At 41.8% G+C, this 19,352-nt stretch overlaps 2 protein-coding genes across 3 annotated transcripts; one reads left to right on the top strand and one right to left on the bottom strand.

Annotated features, from left to right (window-relative positions):
* The first annotated feature begins 1,508 nt into the window (after nucleotides 1-1,508).
* On the top strand, nucleotides 1,509-17,061 carry LOC106570070 (CUB domain-containing protein 1). Of its 2 annotated transcripts, none has more exons than XM_014142025.2 (11): nucleotides 1,509-1,568; nucleotides 8,721-8,954; nucleotides 9,229-9,579; nucleotides 9,701-9,910; nucleotides 10,077-10,433; nucleotides 10,585-10,947; nucleotides 11,426-11,623; nucleotides 11,856-12,218; nucleotides 12,858-13,214; nucleotides 15,457-15,541; nucleotides 15,673-17,061. In XM_014142025.2, the coding sequence occupies exons 1-11, from the start codon at nucleotides 1,538-1,540 to the stop codon at nucleotides 16,181-16,183; spliced, it is 3,060 nt and encodes a 1,019-aa protein (XP_013997500.1). In that variant the 5' UTR covers nucleotides 1,509-1,537; the 3' UTR covers nucleotides 16,184-17,061. The 2 variants fall into 2 exon arrangements, with proteins under 2 accessions (XP_013997500.1, XP_013997499.1); XM_014142024.2 differs by having other exon boundaries at nucleotides 1,526-1,779.
* A 185-nt stretch (nucleotides 17,062-17,246) lies between these two features.
* LOC106570071 (tetranectin) lies at nucleotides 17,247-18,915 on the bottom strand. Its single transcript, XM_014142026.2, has 3 exons — nucleotides 18,656-18,915; nucleotides 18,231-18,329; nucleotides 17,247-18,112 (listed from the first exon to the last, which is right to left on the bottom strand). The coding sequence occupies exons 1-3, from the start codon at nucleotides 18,750-18,752 to the stop codon at nucleotides 17,715-17,717; spliced, it is 594 nt and encodes a 197-aa protein (XP_013997501.1). The 5' UTR covers nucleotides 18,753-18,915; the 3' UTR covers nucleotides 17,247-17,714.
* Nucleotides 18,916-19,352: the final 437 nt, after the last annotated feature.

The following is a 19,352-nucleotide window of genomic DNA, read 5'->3' as shown; positions in this document are numbered from 1 at the left end:
GGGACGTTTTCTGTATGACATCATTTGTATTCTGTGTATTTGTAATTCTGTGTGATTAGTTTAGGTATTTAGTAAATAAATAATTAAACCCAATTTTGTATTGCTGATTCAACTTGTTAGCCAGGGTTCGTGAAGATAGCCAAGAATTTACAACTTTCATTATGAGACTGAAAATAAGATAAGGGTTAATATTGACTGCTATCGATGTAAAATATGACTAAGTATTTTAAGAGTTTATTCGGAAGATAACGGCTCTATAAACGTTATTCCGTGGTGCCCCGACTTTCTAGTTAATTACATTTACATGATTAGCTTAATCAGGTAATATTAATTACAGAGAAAGGATTTTATAGGTTAGCATGTCATATCACTTAATCCGGCATAGCCAAAGACACGACACCACTGAGTCGATGATGGCTCTGAAAGCCTTTTGGAGTGGGTCTGTGGACTTTTCCATGTGAATGTTATAGTCACCAAAAATTTGAATATTATCTGCTATGACTACAAGATCCGATAGGAATTCCGGGAACTCAGTGAGGAACACTGCATATGGCCCATACATAATAATAATAAAATGCTAAGAGAAAAAAATGTAAAGTACAAATAATAATTATATGTACACACACATATAAATGCAAACACCACAGAAGGCTGGTGGGAACCTAATTGGGAAAGCGGCCCACGGCTATGACAGAAGCAGAATGGCACAAAACACCAACTTGCTATCCAGGTGTCTGATGCCAATAATGTAAGAATTGAGAAATAAATAACGAAACAAAACAAAAATGGGGGAATATAAGTATATCCATCCGAAAGTGTCAATGACCAAACCTAGAAGGCCACTCAAACAGGCATCGCTCTGAACTCCAACGACAGATCAGTCGTCCAGCCGGAATGACAGTGAAAATAACGTTAAATTTATTGTAAGTTTTGTAGGCACTTTCCTGGGGAACATGTTGAATTCAAATTTGTACGAGATGGATTTAAAAACTGGTAAATCACAAGAAATGGTTATTACATGATTCCATAGCTGTTATTTCATAGTTTTGACGCTTTCACTATTATTATACAATGTAGAAAATAGTAAAATTAAGAAAAACCCTTGAATGAGTAGGTGCGTCCAAACTTTTGACTGGTACTGTAGCTTAAAATGATTACGTAGATGCAGAGTTACTAATTAGCTAAAATGCTAAAGTTGTCCATTATGAGATTGGAACACAAATGGGGGGTGGACCAGTATGACAAAAAAGTATGAAAATGTATGCACTCACTATTGTCAATCACTCTGGATGATATCATCTTCTAAATGACTAAAATGTAAAAAAAAAAAATGTTTTGCTATATGTTCACGTTATACACCAGATCAACCACCCTGCTTTTGTTTTTGCCTTAAGTAACATCTGTGTTATGTAACCATACCAATACTAAACCTACTGTATCGTACCAATTTGAGTGTCCTGGATTTTCGTTTACTATGTACGTCTAGTCTATGAGACCAGCCTGTCAACTACAACATTCGGTCAAGTTTCAACAGGTTATGGTGCGTACACGCCCTCTGCGTGTAACAGGTAATGTATATCAGGAAGTTACTGCTCTGTCACCGCCATCGAAAATGTTTTAACCTGGGATTTTACAAAATGCAAATATCGTGGGTTTGATAACATTTATTCAGAATCATTTAGGCACATCTCTTTGTTGTTTTATGAGTGGACATGCGGCTCACAAAAAATTGCGTTCGAGCGCTCCTGGGAATTGTGACTTTGCTCCTCAACCTGTCAGGTGAGAGAACGTTCAAACATTCTTTCAAATTTAGCAGGCAGGCGTTAACAATCAGCTGCTAATTATGTATTGAGTGTGGCTTTCCCATTATCAATGTTGCAAAATATGTCGATAAAGTAAATAATTATATACTAAAGTGGTTACTAGTTTTTAGTTTGATATAAACTACAGTTCAAAAGTTTGGTCACTTAATGTCCATGTTTTTGAAAGAAAAAGACTTTTTGTCAATTTTTAAAATAACATTAGATCAGAAATGCAGTGTAGACATTTAATGTTGCGGGTACATTAAATAGCACCCGCAAAATACCAGTCTCAACGTGAAATGGCTAGCTAGTTAGCGGTGGTGCGCTAATAGCGTTTCAATCGGGTGACGTCACTCGCTCTGCGACCTTAAGTAGTTGTTCCCCATGCTCTGCAAGGGGCGCGGCTTTTGTGGCGCGATGGGTGTCAGTTATTGATGTGTGCAGAGGGTCTCTGGTTCAAGCCCAGGTTGGGGCAAGGAGAGGGACGGAAGTTATACTGTTACAGAGGCAACTCCGGGATTCTGGCCTAGGCAGAGTTTCAAAGAAAAAGCCATATCTCAGACTGGCCAATAAAAATAAAAGATTAAGATGGGCAAAATAACAGACACTGGACAGAGGAACTCTGCCTAGAAGGCCAGCATCCTGGAGTCACCTCTTCACTCATGATGTTGAGACTGGTGTTTTGCGGGTACTATTTAATGAAGCTGCCAGTTGAGGACTTGTGAGGCATCTGTTTCTCAAACTAGACACTAATGTACTTGTCCTCTTGCTCAGTTGTGAACTGGAGCCTCCCACTCCTCTTTCTATTCTGGTTAGAGACAGTTTCTGCTGTTCTGTGAAGGGAGTAGTACACAGCGTTGTACGAGATATTTTGTTTCTTGGCAATTTCTCGCATGAAATAGCCATCATTTCTCAGAACAAGAATAGACTGACGAGTTTCAGAAGAAAGTTCTTTGTTTCTGGCCATTTTGAGCCTGTAATCGAATCCACAAATGCTGATGCTCCAGATGCTCAACTAGTCAAAATAGGGCCAGTTGTATTGCTTCTTTAATCAGAACAACAGTTTTCAGCTGTGCTAACATAATTGCAAAAGGGTTTTCTAATGATCAATTAGCCTTTTAAAATGATAAACTTGGATTAGCTAACACAACATGCCATTGGAACACAGGAGTGATAGTTGCTGATAATGGACCTCTATACGCCTATGTAGATATTCCATAAAAAAATCTGCCGTTTCCAGCTACAATAGTCATTTACAACATTAACAATGTCTACACTGTATTTCTGATCAATTTGATGTTCTTTTTAATGGACAAAATGTGCTCTTTCAAAAACAAGGACATTTCTAAGTGACCCTAAACTTTTGAACGGTAGTGTATTTGCTAAAAAAGTGAGTAATTATTTACGCTATTTCATGTAATCTGTAACAGCATTCTGCATATTCTTGATCCACTGCAATTGAAAATAGTTTAGATGGGTTAGACAGTATATTTGCCCCACTTGCTTACAGCTAGCTGCATTATGGTCAGACAGGCTTACTGTGGAGCCAGCATGAGCTATGGCTCGGAAAACGTACCTCAATCCAGGGATGAGACATGCGTTGTACTCCAAATTATCCCAATTGTTACACCACAAAGATTGAGCGACTGCTGAAAAACTAGCAGTCGTTCAATCTTCTCGATGTAACAGTTGGGATAATGGGACAATTCGGAGTACAACGCATGTCTCATTCCTGGATTGAGATATGTTTTCCGAGCCATATCTCACACAGGCTTAATCTACACAGGAAGCCTGACTGTGCAGCTGTAAGCAAGCGGGTTGGATATGATTACAGGGTGAGGAAACCAATATGTCATTCTATAATTTGGGTGAAATATCCCTGAAAAGTAATCAATAAAAATACATAAAAAATACAAAATTCATAAATTAAATGTAAGAAAATTGTTATTGAAATCAAAATACTACTCATATTACAGAGCAAGCGGTAAAGCTTAATATTTTTGCTTTGTAGCAACTGGCTATGTAAAAGGACCCATGAGCACCAAAATGCAAGAGTCTATATTTCTTTGAAAGTAAGGTATATCAAGCAGATGGAAAAGGGTTTTAGAAACATCTACCAGAAAATCTTAAAGGTATTAGAAATATATCAAAACACTATAAATGTTGAAGTTAAGACCCTTGCCAAATAATATCAACATTTAGATTAACTTTAGCAGAAATGATTTGCCTCTAGTAAATTTAAGAAATATTGCCTAGGGTCTTGTCATCCTGTTACCAAAAACCCACATACACTATAAAGTTGAAGTCAGAAGTTTACATACACTTAGGTTGGAGTCATTAAAACTCGTTTTTCAACCACTCCATAGATTTCTTGTTAACTATAGTTTTGGCAAGTCGGTTAGGACGTCTACTTTGTGCATGACACAAGTAATCTTTCCAACAATTGTTAAGAAAGATTATTTCACTTCATCGCAATTCCAGTGGGTCAGAAGTTTACATACACTAAGTTGACTGCCTTTAAACAGCTTGGAAAATTCCAGAAAATTATGTCATGGCTTTAGAAGCTTCTGATAGGCTAATTGACATAATTTGAGTCAAATGGAGGTTTACCTGTGGATGTATTTCAAGGCCGACCTTCAAACTCTAATATCGGTCCCATAACATAATATCGGTCCCATAACTTGAATTGGATTTGTGCCACAAATACTAAAACGTTAGCATGTGGAAACAGTGCCAAGGAATTGAAACCAAGGCATGGATTGCTGTCATACCTTGTCCATAGACTGCTTACAGTGTAAGGAAGCCAATGTGTAATTTGGGTGAACTATCCCTTTTTAAGCCTCTTTCTGACAAGAACTTCTACAGGCTTTCATATAAAGGTGAAAGCCTGGTAGAGGCTACTCTGTTGGTAATGCTTACAAATTATATTATAACTGTAAAAGTATCAGAGATCCCAATCTGGAACTTTGATATGCCGGTAGAGTATATTTCATTGTTTGGTTATGTTATTACTGTTGAATTGTTAATATGTCGATATGCTATTCAAAGACAAAAGAGATCCTACCATGGTAAGTTTGGGCATAGACCAGTCATCTGACACAGGACTTGATACAGCGTACTTCCTGTCAATTTGAATGTCACAGAAGGGCATTTCCATCAAAAATGACCCATGAGGGCCTCAAGTGGCGCATGAGTGGCGCAGTGGTCTAAGGCACTGCATCGCAGTGCTAGCTGTGCCACTGGAGTTTCTGGGTTCAAGTCCAGGCTCTGTCGAAGCCGGCCGCGACCGGGAGACCCATGGGGTGGCGCACAATTGGCCCAGCATGGTCCGGGTTAGGGGAGGGTTTGGCCGGCAGGGACGTCCTTGTCCCATCGCACACTAGAGACTCCTATGGAGGGCCGGGTACACAGTGTTTCCTCCAACACATTGGTGCAGCTGGCTTTCGGGTTAAGTGGGCATTGTGTCAAGAAGCAGTGCAGCTTGGTTGGGTTGTGTTTCGGAGGACGCACGGCTCTCGACCTTCACCTCTCCCGAGTCCGTATGGGAGTTGGAGCGATGATACAAGACTTTAAATACCATTTAGATATCACGAAATTGGGGAGGAAAAAGGGGTAAAAAACCCCAAAAACAACAGGACCCATGAGCACCAACATACAGAGAAAAGAGTCGGCCCAAGAATTGAACCCTGTGGCACCCCCATAGAGACTACCAGAGGCCCGGACAACAGGCCATCCGATTTGACACATTGAACTCTATCAGAGAAGTAGTTGGTGAACCAGGCGAGGCAATCATTTGAGAAACCAAGGCTATTGAGTCTGCCGATGAGGATGTGGTGATTGACAGAGTCGAAAGCCTTGGCCAGGTCAATGAATACGGCAGCGCAGTATTGTTTCTTATCGATGGCGGTTACGATATCGTTTAGGACCTTGAGCGTGGCTGAGGTGCACTCATGACCAGCTCTGAAACCAGATTGCATAGCGAAGAAGGTAAGGTGGGATTCGAAATGGTCGGTAATCTGTTTGTTGACTTGGTTTTCGAAGACCTTAGAAAGGCAGGGTAGGATAGACATAGTCCCACTGTAGCTCAGTTGGTAGAGCATGGCGCTTGCAACGCCAGGGTTGTGGGTTCGATTCCCATGGGGGGCCAGTATGTAAAAATGCCAGTATGTAAAAATGTAATAAAATGTATGCACTCTACTGTAAGTCGCTCTGGATAAGAGTGTCTGCTAAATGACTAAAATGTAACAAAGCATCCTTCACTCATGCTGCCAAACATACCCTCGTAAAACTGACCATCCTACCGATCCTCGACTTCAGCGATGTCATTTACAAAATAGCCTCCAATACCCTACTCAATAAACTGGATGCAGTCTATCACAGTGCCATCCGTTTTGTCACCAAAGACCCATATACTACCCACCACTGCGACCTGTACGCTCTCGTTGGTTGGCCATCGCTTCATACTCGTAGCCAAACCCACTGGCTCCAGGTCATCTACAAGACCCTGCTAGGTAAAGTCCCCCCTTATCTCAGCTCACTGGTCACCATAGCAGCACCCACCTGTAGCACGCGCTCCAGCAGGTATATCTCTCTGGTCACCCCCAAAGCCAATTCCTCCTTTGGCCGTCTCTCCTTCCAGTTCTCTGCTGCCAATGACTGGAACGAACTACAAAAATCTCTGAAACTGGAAACACTTATCTCCCTCACTAGCTTTAAGCACCAGCTGTCAGAGCAGCTCACAGATCACTGCACTTGTACATAGCCCATCTATAATTTAGCCCAAACAACTACCTCTTCCCCTACTGTATTTATTTATTTATTTTGCTCCTTTGCACCCCAGTATTTCTATTTCTACTTTGCACTTTCTTCCACTACAAATCTACCATTGCCGTGTTTTACTTGCTATATTGTATTTACTTTGCCACCATGGCCTTTTTTGCCTTTACCTCCCTTATTTCACCTCATTTGCTCACATTGTATATAGACTTATTTTTCTACTGTATTATTGACTGTATGTTTGTTTATTCCATGTGTAACTCTGTGTTGTTGTATGTGTCGAACTGCTTTGCTTTATCTTGGCCAGGTCGCAATTTTAAATGAGAACTTGTTCTCAACTTGCCTACCTGGTTAAATAAAGGTGAAATAAAAAAATAAATATCAAGTTAGGTGACATATGGAAGCTAATAGTCTATTTTTGGGAAATTAAGGCATTTTTAAATCATTTTACATCTTAAAAATGAAAGATTCCTGGATAAACAGATGGAAAGGGGGTCTTAAAAGGTATCAGAAATACATCAAAACACTAACGTTGACGTAAAGACCTCTGCCAACTAATATCAACACATATATTTTTATGTTTTACTTTCTGTAAGTTTAAGAAATATTTCCTTGTGATTCTGTTACCAAAAACTCATACATCTTTAAGATATTTTCAAATTTCTCTCCTTCATGAGGAGGCAGGATAATGTAAGTTCACAGAAGTAACAAGTAATGCCAGACCTACCAATTAGTTAGTGATTTTACACATATACATTTTGTTTATGAATTATTAAGTGATTAAAACTCATAATTCTCTTACCAAATGGAATTACTGCAACTGAATTGGATAAAATGAGAAATCAAAATAGTCACAAACCACAGTTGGCATTTTCTGTTGTCTGGTGGTCAAACCACAAGAGTTTTTAAATTGTCAAGTCTGGACAACGCCTCCCTCTCTCTCCCTCTCTGCCTTTCTCACTCTCCAGTTAATGTCACCTCTCCCAGCTCTTACTGACACCTACCCATGAGCCCCTTCTCTTTCCATTTACTGTAACCAGCATCCTCAACCACTGAGCACCGAATGTCCATGGATGTTGAATAGTAGTTGCAATTTGGTCTCTTCCTGACCTCGATGTTAACATCTACAGACGGACCGGACTATCATAGGCATTTGTTTCACAAGTTTGGATGGTGTTCCGTACAGTGAATAGAGTACAATACAGAGGAGTACAGTAAAGAAGTAGAGTACAGTATGTTGTACTGGGCTCTACTGTACTCTGCTGCACTGTACTGAACTCTACCCTACTGTGCTGTATTGCACTGCACTCTACTGTGCTCTGCTGTGTGATGCCCACTCTTGTGAAGCATGAGGAGAATGACATTCATATCCATCATTTAGTATTTCTGTGTAGTACAGACCAGGAAGCCATTACCATAATTCCGTTACCAGGTGTAAATCCAATTCACTTGCTGTAGTTCAATAACCAAAATAGATTTTTTTTTTTAACTCAAGGTCCCATGTCATAGTTTGACACCCCATTCTTTCTGAAGACATCTTTGAATCTTAATTCAGAGCAGATATTTGAGTTTTTGGAAAACGTGCTTACATAAAAAGAGATTTGACCATATTTCCGTTACCAAAGTTTGCATCTGTACAGTTCTTCCACTAAATTAGTTTTTGTAACATTTTCAGTGGAAATTGTTCAAAGTAGTCCTTGTGCATAGTTGTATGGTTTTGTTAAACTTTGAAATCAATGGTTTTTGTTTGGCATACATTTTTTAAAGTGAAAAAAATTAAGTGAAAGCGTAATTCCGTTACCGTGGAATTGCCCAGAACCTCCATATTTTCCTTTTGAAGGAACATGTAGTGTTCTGTAAGGATGTGTATTTGTGAAATAACTGGTGCAGCCTTAAGTCCAGACATGACAATAGGTTCTAGCCTGCTCCCAATGTTCAGTGAAACTTAACTACTATGTCACTGTTTTATAATCTTTTTTCCCATGTATTTTTGTTACCTTCAGCTCAAAACTCTTAGCCTGTTCATTGACTCAAACAACAGTTTTACTACTCAATACAATGACATAGTAGTGAACTAGCCTTTTCAGTTTGGACTTTTTGCAAAATATTAAAAATAACCTTTTCTTTGTTCTGTTCACTCAGAATGTCTGCGCATGACCGTCCGCCCTGACAAAGATGCTACTGTGACTGTGTCGTCCTCACTGCTCCTTCCATTGGAACAGTGTTCCGTATGCAAGGTCAATGGCGCTGAGAATGACACCCAGACGACCTGTCACTCATCGCTGGCCCTGGTCCCCGATGAGGATGTCACCTTGCTCTTCAACTGCACTGAACCACCACAAAGTGCTTTCGTCATCCAGATCCACAGGAAAATCGGTGAGTCTAGAGAAACTTTCTAGTATTGGATTTCATTTTAGACTGCCAGCTCAATTCGATCAAACCAGTATTGCCGTATTTACACAGTCAAAAATATGTACAACACAGGCAGATGCTTCAGAATTTGGCATCCTGGGGTGGTAGTTGGCAGCGAAGATACTGCATAAAAACAGCTAAGGCTACCTTTCAGATCTGGTCCCAAGGGTGAACCGTTAAGCAGGTTTTGTTTAGGTTTCTTCCCGTCTTACCTGTTATGTGATTTTATTTTACTCAGAATGCACCAATGACACCTGCAGCCCTGCCACAGGTGTGGCTCAGCCTTCCCTCTTCTCAGAGTTCATTAGAACACTCATCTGGGACCTAAGTGTGCCGGAGAAGACCGTTATGAGTTTGGACTTCCCTGGTGACAGGCTGAAGGAGATGACTGAATCAGAGTTGTGTCAAGATGGGTACCAGTACACTGTAACCAGGACCAACACTGAAGGAGAGGTCAAAACTCAGACATACTGCAAGAATGGCCTCGTGGCTCACCTTCATATACCGAGCCAAGCCACGGTGTCTTTGCAAGTTCAAAAAGGCCGAGAGGTGGATCCCTCTATATTCACGGCCAAACCAATAAAGAAACGTAAGCTCTTTCAACTGTTCTGTTCATGTCTAACTCTAATGTGAGAAGTGTATGTACAGTGAATTATCTTTTGTTGAAATCAGATCTATAAATTAGTGCTTACGTTTCAAATTTTCTTCAGAGAGCCGGATGATCTCCGTGACTCCAGAGCCAGACACTATCGTCACCATCAGCAGAAACACCAAAGCCAAAGAGTGCAGTGTGTGTGTTGGGGAGGGGCCTACCTGCAACCCCAAAGAACTTGTCCTAAGAGCTGCCCGCAACACCTCTGTGAAGTTCACCTGCCCACAGCCACAAGATGTCTTCAGTGTGGAGATCAACAGGGAGATTGGTAAGACGCCTCAGACCTATTTTCCTGGCCTCAACAGGGCCCTGACCTGTTTTCTAGTAGCATTTGATTGAGCATGCCTAACACAATGGACCTAATGAAATAGTCTCGAAAGTGCAAAAGCTGCTCATCTGTTAGCTTCACTAATACAATGTTTTTCCTCCTCCAGATTGCACAGAGATTACCTGCACCGGGAACATCGTCCAGGCAGAGTCCTCCCTCTTCCCAGACTTCAACAGAACCTTCACCTGGGACCTGAAGGTTCCACCTGGCCTCTCCTTCCAGCTGGACTTCCCATCGCCGGGAATGAGACAGATTCCACCCTCTGAGACCTGTCCTGACGAGCATACCTACACCATCATCACGTACCAGCGCACCGGGCTCGCCACCATCGGCATTTTTTGCCCAGACGGCAGCGTCACTAGGGTCCAGGTGTTGTACAAGGGCCGGGTGTCCCTGCAGGTCCCTAGGGATAGGAAGCTGGAGCCGCTGGACTTCAAGGTCACTGTCGGACCAGAAATTAAAAGTGAGTGTCTGGCAGCTGTTGGAGGAGCCATAACAAATGAATGCCTGTTGAGGTCACTGAGGTCATCTCTATTAGCTTGTATGTATTCAGTAGACCTCCCTTTACAGAATTACTCATGTCATTATAACTCATTTAACCCCTTTCCTTCCAGTGCTGGCTGTGGTAAAAGTCAACCTACCTCGAGGGGTGTCAGATACAGACTTCCTCTCAGCCAACTACCCTAGAGGTTTCCCTGATGACGACCTGATGAGGTGGGACTTCACGGTGCCCGGCATGCATAACTACACGGTTAACTTCCTGAATCACACAGAGTCTCTTTGCCGGAAGAAGGAAGTGATGGTGATGTACCACAAGGCGCGTGGGAAGGTGGGCATCCAGAAGACCCTGGCGGACCCCCAGCCAACACACAGGCAGGGCAGCTTCACCATGACCTTGTTTAACTGTGAGACAGACAGGACCAAACAGGGCCTGTCCCTCAAATTTAGGGTCTCGGTGATGAGGAGCGGCCATCCAGGTACAAAGGCTATTGGCAATCATAAATTGTTATGACATGATTTGTGTTGTAAGCAATTACAAGTAAGATCCAAAAATGCTCCTTTATTCTATGCATGCCGTCTGTTAAAACAACCCTAGACTTCTCCAAACCAATATAATACTAATATCACCCCTCATAGCCTGGTTCCTCTCTAGGTTTCTTCCTAGGTTTTGGCCTTTCTAGGGAGTTTTTCCTAGCCACCGTGCTTCTACACCTGCATTGCTTGCTGTTTGGGGTTTTAGGCTGGGTTTCTGTACAGCACTTTGATATATCAGCTGATGTAAGAAGGGCTATATAAATACATTTGATTTGATTAATATTTCCATTATAAATGTTTAAAAAACATATTGTGGCCTAAAATTAGCCTGATCATTCATTCAATCAAATGAATTGTGGTGATCGGAGACCTATTTCTCAGAAGATGATTGTGCCTGTTTGTCTTTTATTTCCTGGCTAGTTCTCTGCACTGTAAATTTGTTAGAGGATGAAGGGCTAGTCCTCCACTTTGAGAAGAGGGGATCTGACCCCTACTGTGAGATGAGGAAGGACTCTGTGCTCCAGGAGAAGATCACAGTTCCCTCAGGGACCAAAGCCAGGCTTTCTTTCCTGGACTGTCCAAGTGAAGACCTACGTCTGACAGCCGTAAAAACCATAGGTACTATAACCATACATACATTAGCATTGCATGTATTGCCTCCAAAACATAGAAACTACTATGGACAGTATCTATGCCATTCTCACTTAAGCTTCTTATTAGAGTATATTTGTGACAAAGCTAGAACAAATGGTCTTTGTGTTTTGTTTATTATCTAAAGATGTGATGCTCTAAGAATATGAATGTATGTAAACCCATTATACTATCTCAAGCCTCTGTGGATCTATTCCAGGATGCCAGAGTTTAGACTCGTGCTCCGTGACTGGGACTCTCCTCGTGGTCCCTAAAATGCCGACGTGCCTCCCTACGCTACTCCAAAGCTTCACCTGGCACCTCATTATCCCAGTATATGGCACCGTGGATTTACTGTCCCCCTCAGGAAACCTCAGGCAGTCCCTGCCAGGACAGGAGTGCAATGGCAGTGTCTCCCTTCATGTAGCAGAGGGTGATGGGTCCTCCATTGGCTACTTCTGCTCTGATGGCACCATTCGCAAAATCCAAGTGCACTCCAATGTCTCTGTCACTGCCACAGCGAAGGACCTTAGCCTGATTCAAGGGCCTTTCCTCAATGTGTCCTTCAGTGAAGAAATCTCAGGTATGCTAACTGGTTTCGCAGTTGTTTTTTTCATGTTTTAAATATTTTAAAGTAACTATCCAGTGAAAATCTCACTTAACAGTTCTGTTAACTCATACCCAAATAATGTTGTTGACTCATCCTGTACCTCTATTGGTGGCCAAAGCATACATTCACTTCAAACTTGTATCTCAAACAGACAGTTTCAAAAATGCTTTCTATTTCCTCATAGAGTATGATGTCATACTCCTGAGGAGGATGAGCTGACCAATCAGCGGTCTATTTCTAATGAATATTTTTAATGACCGGTATAAGCCCACACCATTCTGTTGTTGGGGTACACCACCACCATTCCAACACAGAAAAGCTGCTTTTTAACATACCTAATTAAACACAATTGTACGGAAAACTATTTCACTAATTTTGTAATTAATTATAGGTCATATTTCATCGAAGTCTAGAAACACTGGACAGTTTCTTTAATACTCTCTTCACTTACATTTTTATGGTTCCTTGTGTAACATCCACAAGAGGGCACAGACATACAGCAATTGCAAGGGGATTTGTTTTGAAAATGGAGTCAATGGAAAATTACATTCTCACTCTCTTGAAAATGTATTGAAAATGTGTTGTTCTTCATCACTTCCTTTTGTCCCTCAGACAGCATCATATATACAGTCCAGCCCAGAATGGGTTCCCCTGCCCTCCTGGCCACCCCAAACTGGCCCAGCGGCATGAAGCCATACTCCACCGTGTCCTGGATCATCAATCTGCCGGGCCACCTCCAGGCCGACCTGCTGTTGACCAACATCAGCCAGCCCAAGTGTGGCAAGGGGCACACATTCATCAAGGTGCAGACCCTGGGCTCTCCAGAAGAGATATTGAGTCGTAGGGAGGATAAGAAGGAAGAGGACAAGCTGATGGTCCCTGAGAGCTTCTATCTCAACATGTCCAACTGTATGCCGGAGAACGGACACTTCAGTGTGCTCAGCAAGGTTACCCTGCAGAATACTAGCAGTAAGGGATCTGTTTGTAATGTTATGATAGGGTTGTGACTGAATATGTTTGTGCTAAGATATCTGCATAATTCTAGCATTCGTCTCACAAGACCTTTTTGGTTATTTCAATAACTCTTAAGAGATCTAAAATGTCTATATCTTAAATGACATCAATACACGTAGGGCACTTATTAGGGATACTTTATGTTCTCATAATCATCAACACAGTATTTAGAGGTGCTGGCAGCGAAGCTTGACTCAACTCAGAATATATGTTCATCCCTCTACTAAGTGTGAAAAAAGCTCAGCGATATGTCAAGAGATGGAAGAGAAAATCACAACTTTCTAAGAAACACGCGCTCTCAATCAAACCCTAATAACAACTTCTCTTCATGTCAAAGCAGGTGTTGAGATATATATTCATACACACACACACACACACACACACACACACACAGTGCCTTCGGAAAGTATTCAGACCCCTCGAATTTTTCCACATTTTGTTACATTACAGCCTTATTCTAAATATTTTTTTCCCTCAGCAATCTACACACAATACCCCATAATGAAAAAGCAAAAACAGATGTTGATACTTTTAGCACAATTTATAAAAAACAGAACTAACTTATTTAAAGTATTCACCCCCTTTACTATGAGACTCTAAATTGAGCTCAGGTGCATCCTGTTTCCTTTGATCATCCTTGAGATGTTTCTACAACTTGATTGGAGTCCACCTGTGGTAAATTCAATTGATTGGACATGATTTGGAAAGGCACACACCTGTCTATATAAGGTCCCACAGTTGACGTGCATGTCAGAGCAAAAACCAAGCCATGAGGTCGAAGGAATTGTCCGTAGCGCATCGAGACAGGATTGTGTCGATGCACAGATCTGGGGAAAGGTACCAAAAGAATTCTGCAGCATTGAAGGTCCCCGAGAACACAGTGGCTTCCATCATTCTTAAATGGCAGATGTTTCGAACCACCAAGACTCTTCCTGGAGTTGGCCGCCAGGCCAAACTGAGCAATCGGGGGAGAAGGGCCTTGGTCAGAGAGGTGACCAAGAACCTGAAGGTCACTCTGACAGAGCTCTAGAGTTCTTCTGTGGAGATAAGAGAAACTTCCAAAAGGACAACCATCTCTGCAGCACTCCACCAATCAGGCCTTTATGGTAGAGTGGCCAGACGGAAGGCACTCCTCAGTAAAAGTCACATGACACCCCGCTTTGAGTTTGCCAAAAGGCACCTAAACACTCTAAGACCATGAGAAACAACTTTTTTGGGGGGGTCTGATGAAACCAAGATTGAACTCTTTGGCCTGAATTCCAAGCGTCACATCTGGAAGAAACCTGGCACCTTCCCTACGGTGAGGCATGGTGGCGGCAGAATCATGTTGGATGTTTTTCTGTGGCACGGACTGGGAGACTAGTGATGAAAACCTGCTCCAGAGCGCTCAGGACCTCTGACTGGGGCGACGGTTCACCTTCCAACAGGACAACGACCCTAAGCACACAGCTTAGACACACGCAGAAGTGGCTTTGTGACAAGTCTCTAAATGTCCTTGAGTGGCCCAGCCAGAGCCCGGACTTGAACCCGATCTAACATCTGGAGAGACATGGAAATAGCTGTGCAGCAATGCTCCCCATCCAACCTGACAGAGCTTGAGCGGCTCTGCAGAGAAGAATGGGAGATACTCCCCAAATACAGGTGTACCAAGCTTGTAGCGTCATACCCAAGAACATTCAATGTTGTAATCGCTGTCAAAAGTGCTTCAACAAGTACTGAGTAAAGGGTCTAAATACTTAGGTAAATGTGATATTTCAGTTTTTTTTATTTTGAATAAATTAGCAAACATTTCTAAAAACCTGTTTTGCTTCGTCATTGTGTGTCGATTGAGAGGGGAAAACAATTTAATCAATTTTAGAGTAAGGCTGTAACAAAACAAAATGTGTAAGTCAAGAGGTCTGAATACATTCTGAAGGCACTGTGTATGTATAACACCATTTTTAATGAAACTGCATGCAATTCAGGTGTGAACCTTAACTCTCAGCATGTATTACTGTCTCTAGTACATTTGAGAAAAGCAATGCAATATGTCAAAGATGAGTGTTTTGAATTGTTACAAGGGTTTATAATGCTTCTATGCAACTGTGTTCCAGCCTGCTCATAAGCCAGCACCTCATTTCATTGCTACTTGCAGCTATATTTGTCTCATTCTTACCATATGTAATCTCTCCGTGTGTGTGTGTGTGTGTCTCTGTAGAGCTGCTCCTGAGCGGCATCCTGGGTGCTGTGGGAGCAGTGCTGCTACTTATGCTTATTGTGCTGACAGTCTTCTTGGTGTTAAGGTGAGAACACCTGCCTCACCAAAACAACCTATATAGCTTTGATGTTGAGGTCATTTTATGACTTGCCCCCCCCCCCCATAGTGTGATGTCTGCTTGACTCCACCATTTCTGTTCCTCTTTCGTGCTTACAGGAAGAAGAAGAAAATGATGGTCAATGAGGCTTCCATCTACATAGGGAAAGGGAATATCTTCATCCCAGGCGACCATGTGTTCCCCAAAACTCGGTCGGACAGCGAGTCTCACGTTTACGCCTCCATCGAAGACACCATGGTGTACAGCCACCTGTTGCGCGAGCCCAGCTACGTGGGCGCCGTCCAGGACCACTTCCAAGGACAGCCGGTCGACACCTATCGGACATTCATGGCGCTCCAGGACGGAGTGCCAGAGATCACAGAGGCAGCTGCAGACCATGAGCCTGAACTAGTGCCTGAGATGTACGAGTATAGACCTTTCCTGGACCCGTCGGAAACCTTCATCCCATCAAGACCTCGCACGCCCATTGACCGCCAGGACAGCATGGGCTTCATGGACCGCAGGATGGTAGACAATGAGCTGTACACGTTCAAGAGCACTGGGGATATAAATACGATTAGACTGTCTGGGGCAGACCAAATCCTAGATCCAGAGATCCATTTAGCGTGAGGCGGTACTGTGAGATGGACTACTGTTACTCATTTTTACATAGCTCAAAGTGTTTCAGGTTCACTGCAGTGGAGAAATGGGGTGTAAATGTGCCTTTGCATAACATTCAGGGAGTCTGTATTAGTGGTGTTGTGCCTACTGCACAAAAGCCATCAGACAAATGACTATTACTGCCTTTCATTGGAGCCTCTGAGTCTGTTTCCTCCAAGCTCCTAGAAAGTAATTTCTGAAACAGCACATGGTGTTGCTCTTCTGTGTTTACAATACTGGGCTACTTGGTTTTTGTGTGTATTTCTTGATAGTATTTTAATTGTTTTATATGCTAGTATATATTTAATATATTGAATGTTGCACTGGACACTGGTGTGTCATGGGTTTAAGAGCAAAGCTGCTTGTTTTGTTTGTTAGTTTTGTACCTAGCATTTTTTTGCATTGTTTATGCCTTGTGGCAAGGGTTTTTCTCTGTAAATATGTGTTTTTAAAAATTTCTCTGCCAATTTTTTTATTTTTTATATATAAATTCCTTAGACATTTTAAGTGGTCTGAGTACAGTGTGATATAGTGAATAATACTGTATCTAGGATAGATAAGGGAATCAATCCAAAACAATATTGCTTCAGAAGGTGTCTTGTTGTGATGGGAAAAGTGACATTCTTTCATCCTTTGGCTAAAACCTGTGACCTTTTAAGTCCTGGCTTGTAGTTTGTTATAACCACAGGAACTTCAACCACGGAAGACAGGATGATTGTTTTGAAGGTTTTCATTGGAGTAGTTACCAAGAGGGACTTTTTAAGGGAAACAACCAAACCTTTAGCAAGACGCCAAGGGTCAACAGGTTATGACAATCCTCTTGCGGTAATAAACTTTTGTGTTTACAATTTTGTCTCATCTCTGTTCGAAAGGTTTAAATATATATATATAAAAACAAATAAGTCACTTTCCCCACTACAATATTAAGATTTGATACATGTTAAATGAATGTTTTCCTAAGATGTTTTCTTTGTTCAGTAATGTGAAATAGTTCGGTTTTCATTGTCTTTACATTTTCTTAGACAAACCCCTATTATAATTTCATAACTTTATTGAGATTTATGTGTTCAGGCTAGACATCTTGTGATTAAAAACAAACAAGTATTCAAAGGCTAGCTCTTTGAAATAATTGTTGTAAATTAGATAGGAAAGCAACAGATTAAGTACCATAAATCTAGATGGTTTCGTAAGGTTCTCATACTTGTGCAAATTCACATGAAAATTTGCCATTGCCATTGGGACAGTTTTGCCGGACACAGATTAATCCTATTCCTGGATAATCCTTAATATGTGTCCAAGAAACCACCTCATGTTTTACAAAGAATTCTCCAACATTTTTGTCTGGGTAATAGCTCTAGAAAAGTGTCAGTAACTTGTTAAAAAATATACATTTTCAGGGGTTGAATTTAAAACCAAAGCGTACATTTGTAGAAAAGAATACAAGGTAGCGAACAAAAAATATAATTCAAGCATGGGAAATGCAGCTAACAAATGGCGCGCCTCAGACTATGTTGAACTCGCAGACAGAGGCCTTCTCCTCACGACAGTTCTTGTCTAACCATTTCCCACCAGTGGCCTCTGAGAGGATGACACAGTTCTGGGAACGATCTGTCTTTGGGGATCTAGAATCATAGTCCCAGTTATTGTAGAGGATGCTGTTGCCCGCCTGATCCATCCAGTTGCCCTCAGTCACCATGTCGCTGATGCCCAGCCAGATCTGCTCGCCTGGGCCAATGCTCTGGTGGACGTAGTCGCTGAGCTGGTCGTTCTGGTCCTTGGACAAGGGGGTACCGAGTACACCCCCCAGGGCAATGCAGTCGTCAAAGGCTGTGTGGTAGCTTTTCTTCAGCGGCTCAGCCAGGAAACACTTGCCATGAACCTTGACCCCTTTCAAACAAACTGAGGAGGCAAGTGAAAATTGTAGTGTCAGAGCGTCTTTAGAAGTGTTAAAACAGAAACCGATACTGTTATTTATGTCCAAAGGGTCCTGAACAATACCAGTATGTGTGAAACTCACCTGACTGCAAAGCCTGTTGCTCCTTCATAATATTTAGATCCTGAACAATGTCATTGATCTGCTTCTGCAGCTCCTCTATGGCTGCATTTTTGCCTTCATCTGGAGCACGACAGAACAGAAACAGGGGAGGGGAACAGGATGGACTCAAAGATGACACAAAGTTTGAGCACTACGCTACTGCTCCAGTGAGGTGGCAATGCCAGATGTGTTGATTGAAATGATTGATGTGTATTGCAGGCAATGTTCTGGCAAGACCAATAAAGTCATATTTTACTCAAAATAGTTAATCTTCCAAACAATGAGAGCTGTGTGTAACAAACATTTAATTTCTCTCAGATTCAAAATGATTGATTAAAAACAATTTTAACACTGGACGTAAATATCATTCTGACCATTATATAGAGTGTGAGGCACCCACCACCTACCCTTTTTAACCGTTTTCTTCGTAGGGAAAGCCTGCTGGAATGAGCAGTTCACCAAGAGGAGTATTCCAAAAACCAAACAGGTTCTTCTGAACTCCATGGTTAGATGTTGTTGAATGACTGCTTCAATGTGGAGCCTGGCAATTTATGTCCTCTCCTCCTCCAAAAAAGGAAAAAACAGTGTAATTGAAAACTGCTGCCTGGAACTGGAGCTGTCCAACCTCAGAACCTCATACTCTCAGTCCCAGACATCGCATGCACTGTGACATCCTTATCTGATTTCTGGATGTCCCAGTGGTCCCACCCTGTACTTTGAAAAAGAACAATAGTGTGTAGTGGTTCTAATTTGAGTCAAATGGCATCTCTTATTCACTTTATGGTCAACTAAATCATTTGTCTTTGGGATTATTGCAATGCAACTTCATTTCTTTGCTTTTATTTTTTTTACTCAGGATCTTGGCAAGGTTTTTACATGGTGAAGTAGGATACATACGTGTTTCTTTGGACCGGTCTCCTCTCTGGCAAAGTAGATCATATGCTCCAGGCCACGGTTCTTAGGCAGTGGAAATGGTCCTGTCTCACATCTGCTCTTTTGGTTGTGCACTTTATGCTCCTCTGATGAATCTGACACGTGTTAAGGACAATAGGACACAGTGACTATCGCCATCAGGGTATCTACTCAATTACAGAAAAAGATATT

Source organism: Salmo salar, chromosome ssa14, assembly GCF_905237065.1.
Source record: "Salmo salar chromosome ssa14, Ssal_v3.1, whole genome shotgun sequence".
NCBI classification, from domain to species: Eukaryota; Metazoa; Chordata; class Actinopteri; order Salmoniformes; family Salmonidae; genus Salmo; species Salmo salar.
This window is presented reverse-complemented; position numbering and strand designations above follow the sequence as displayed.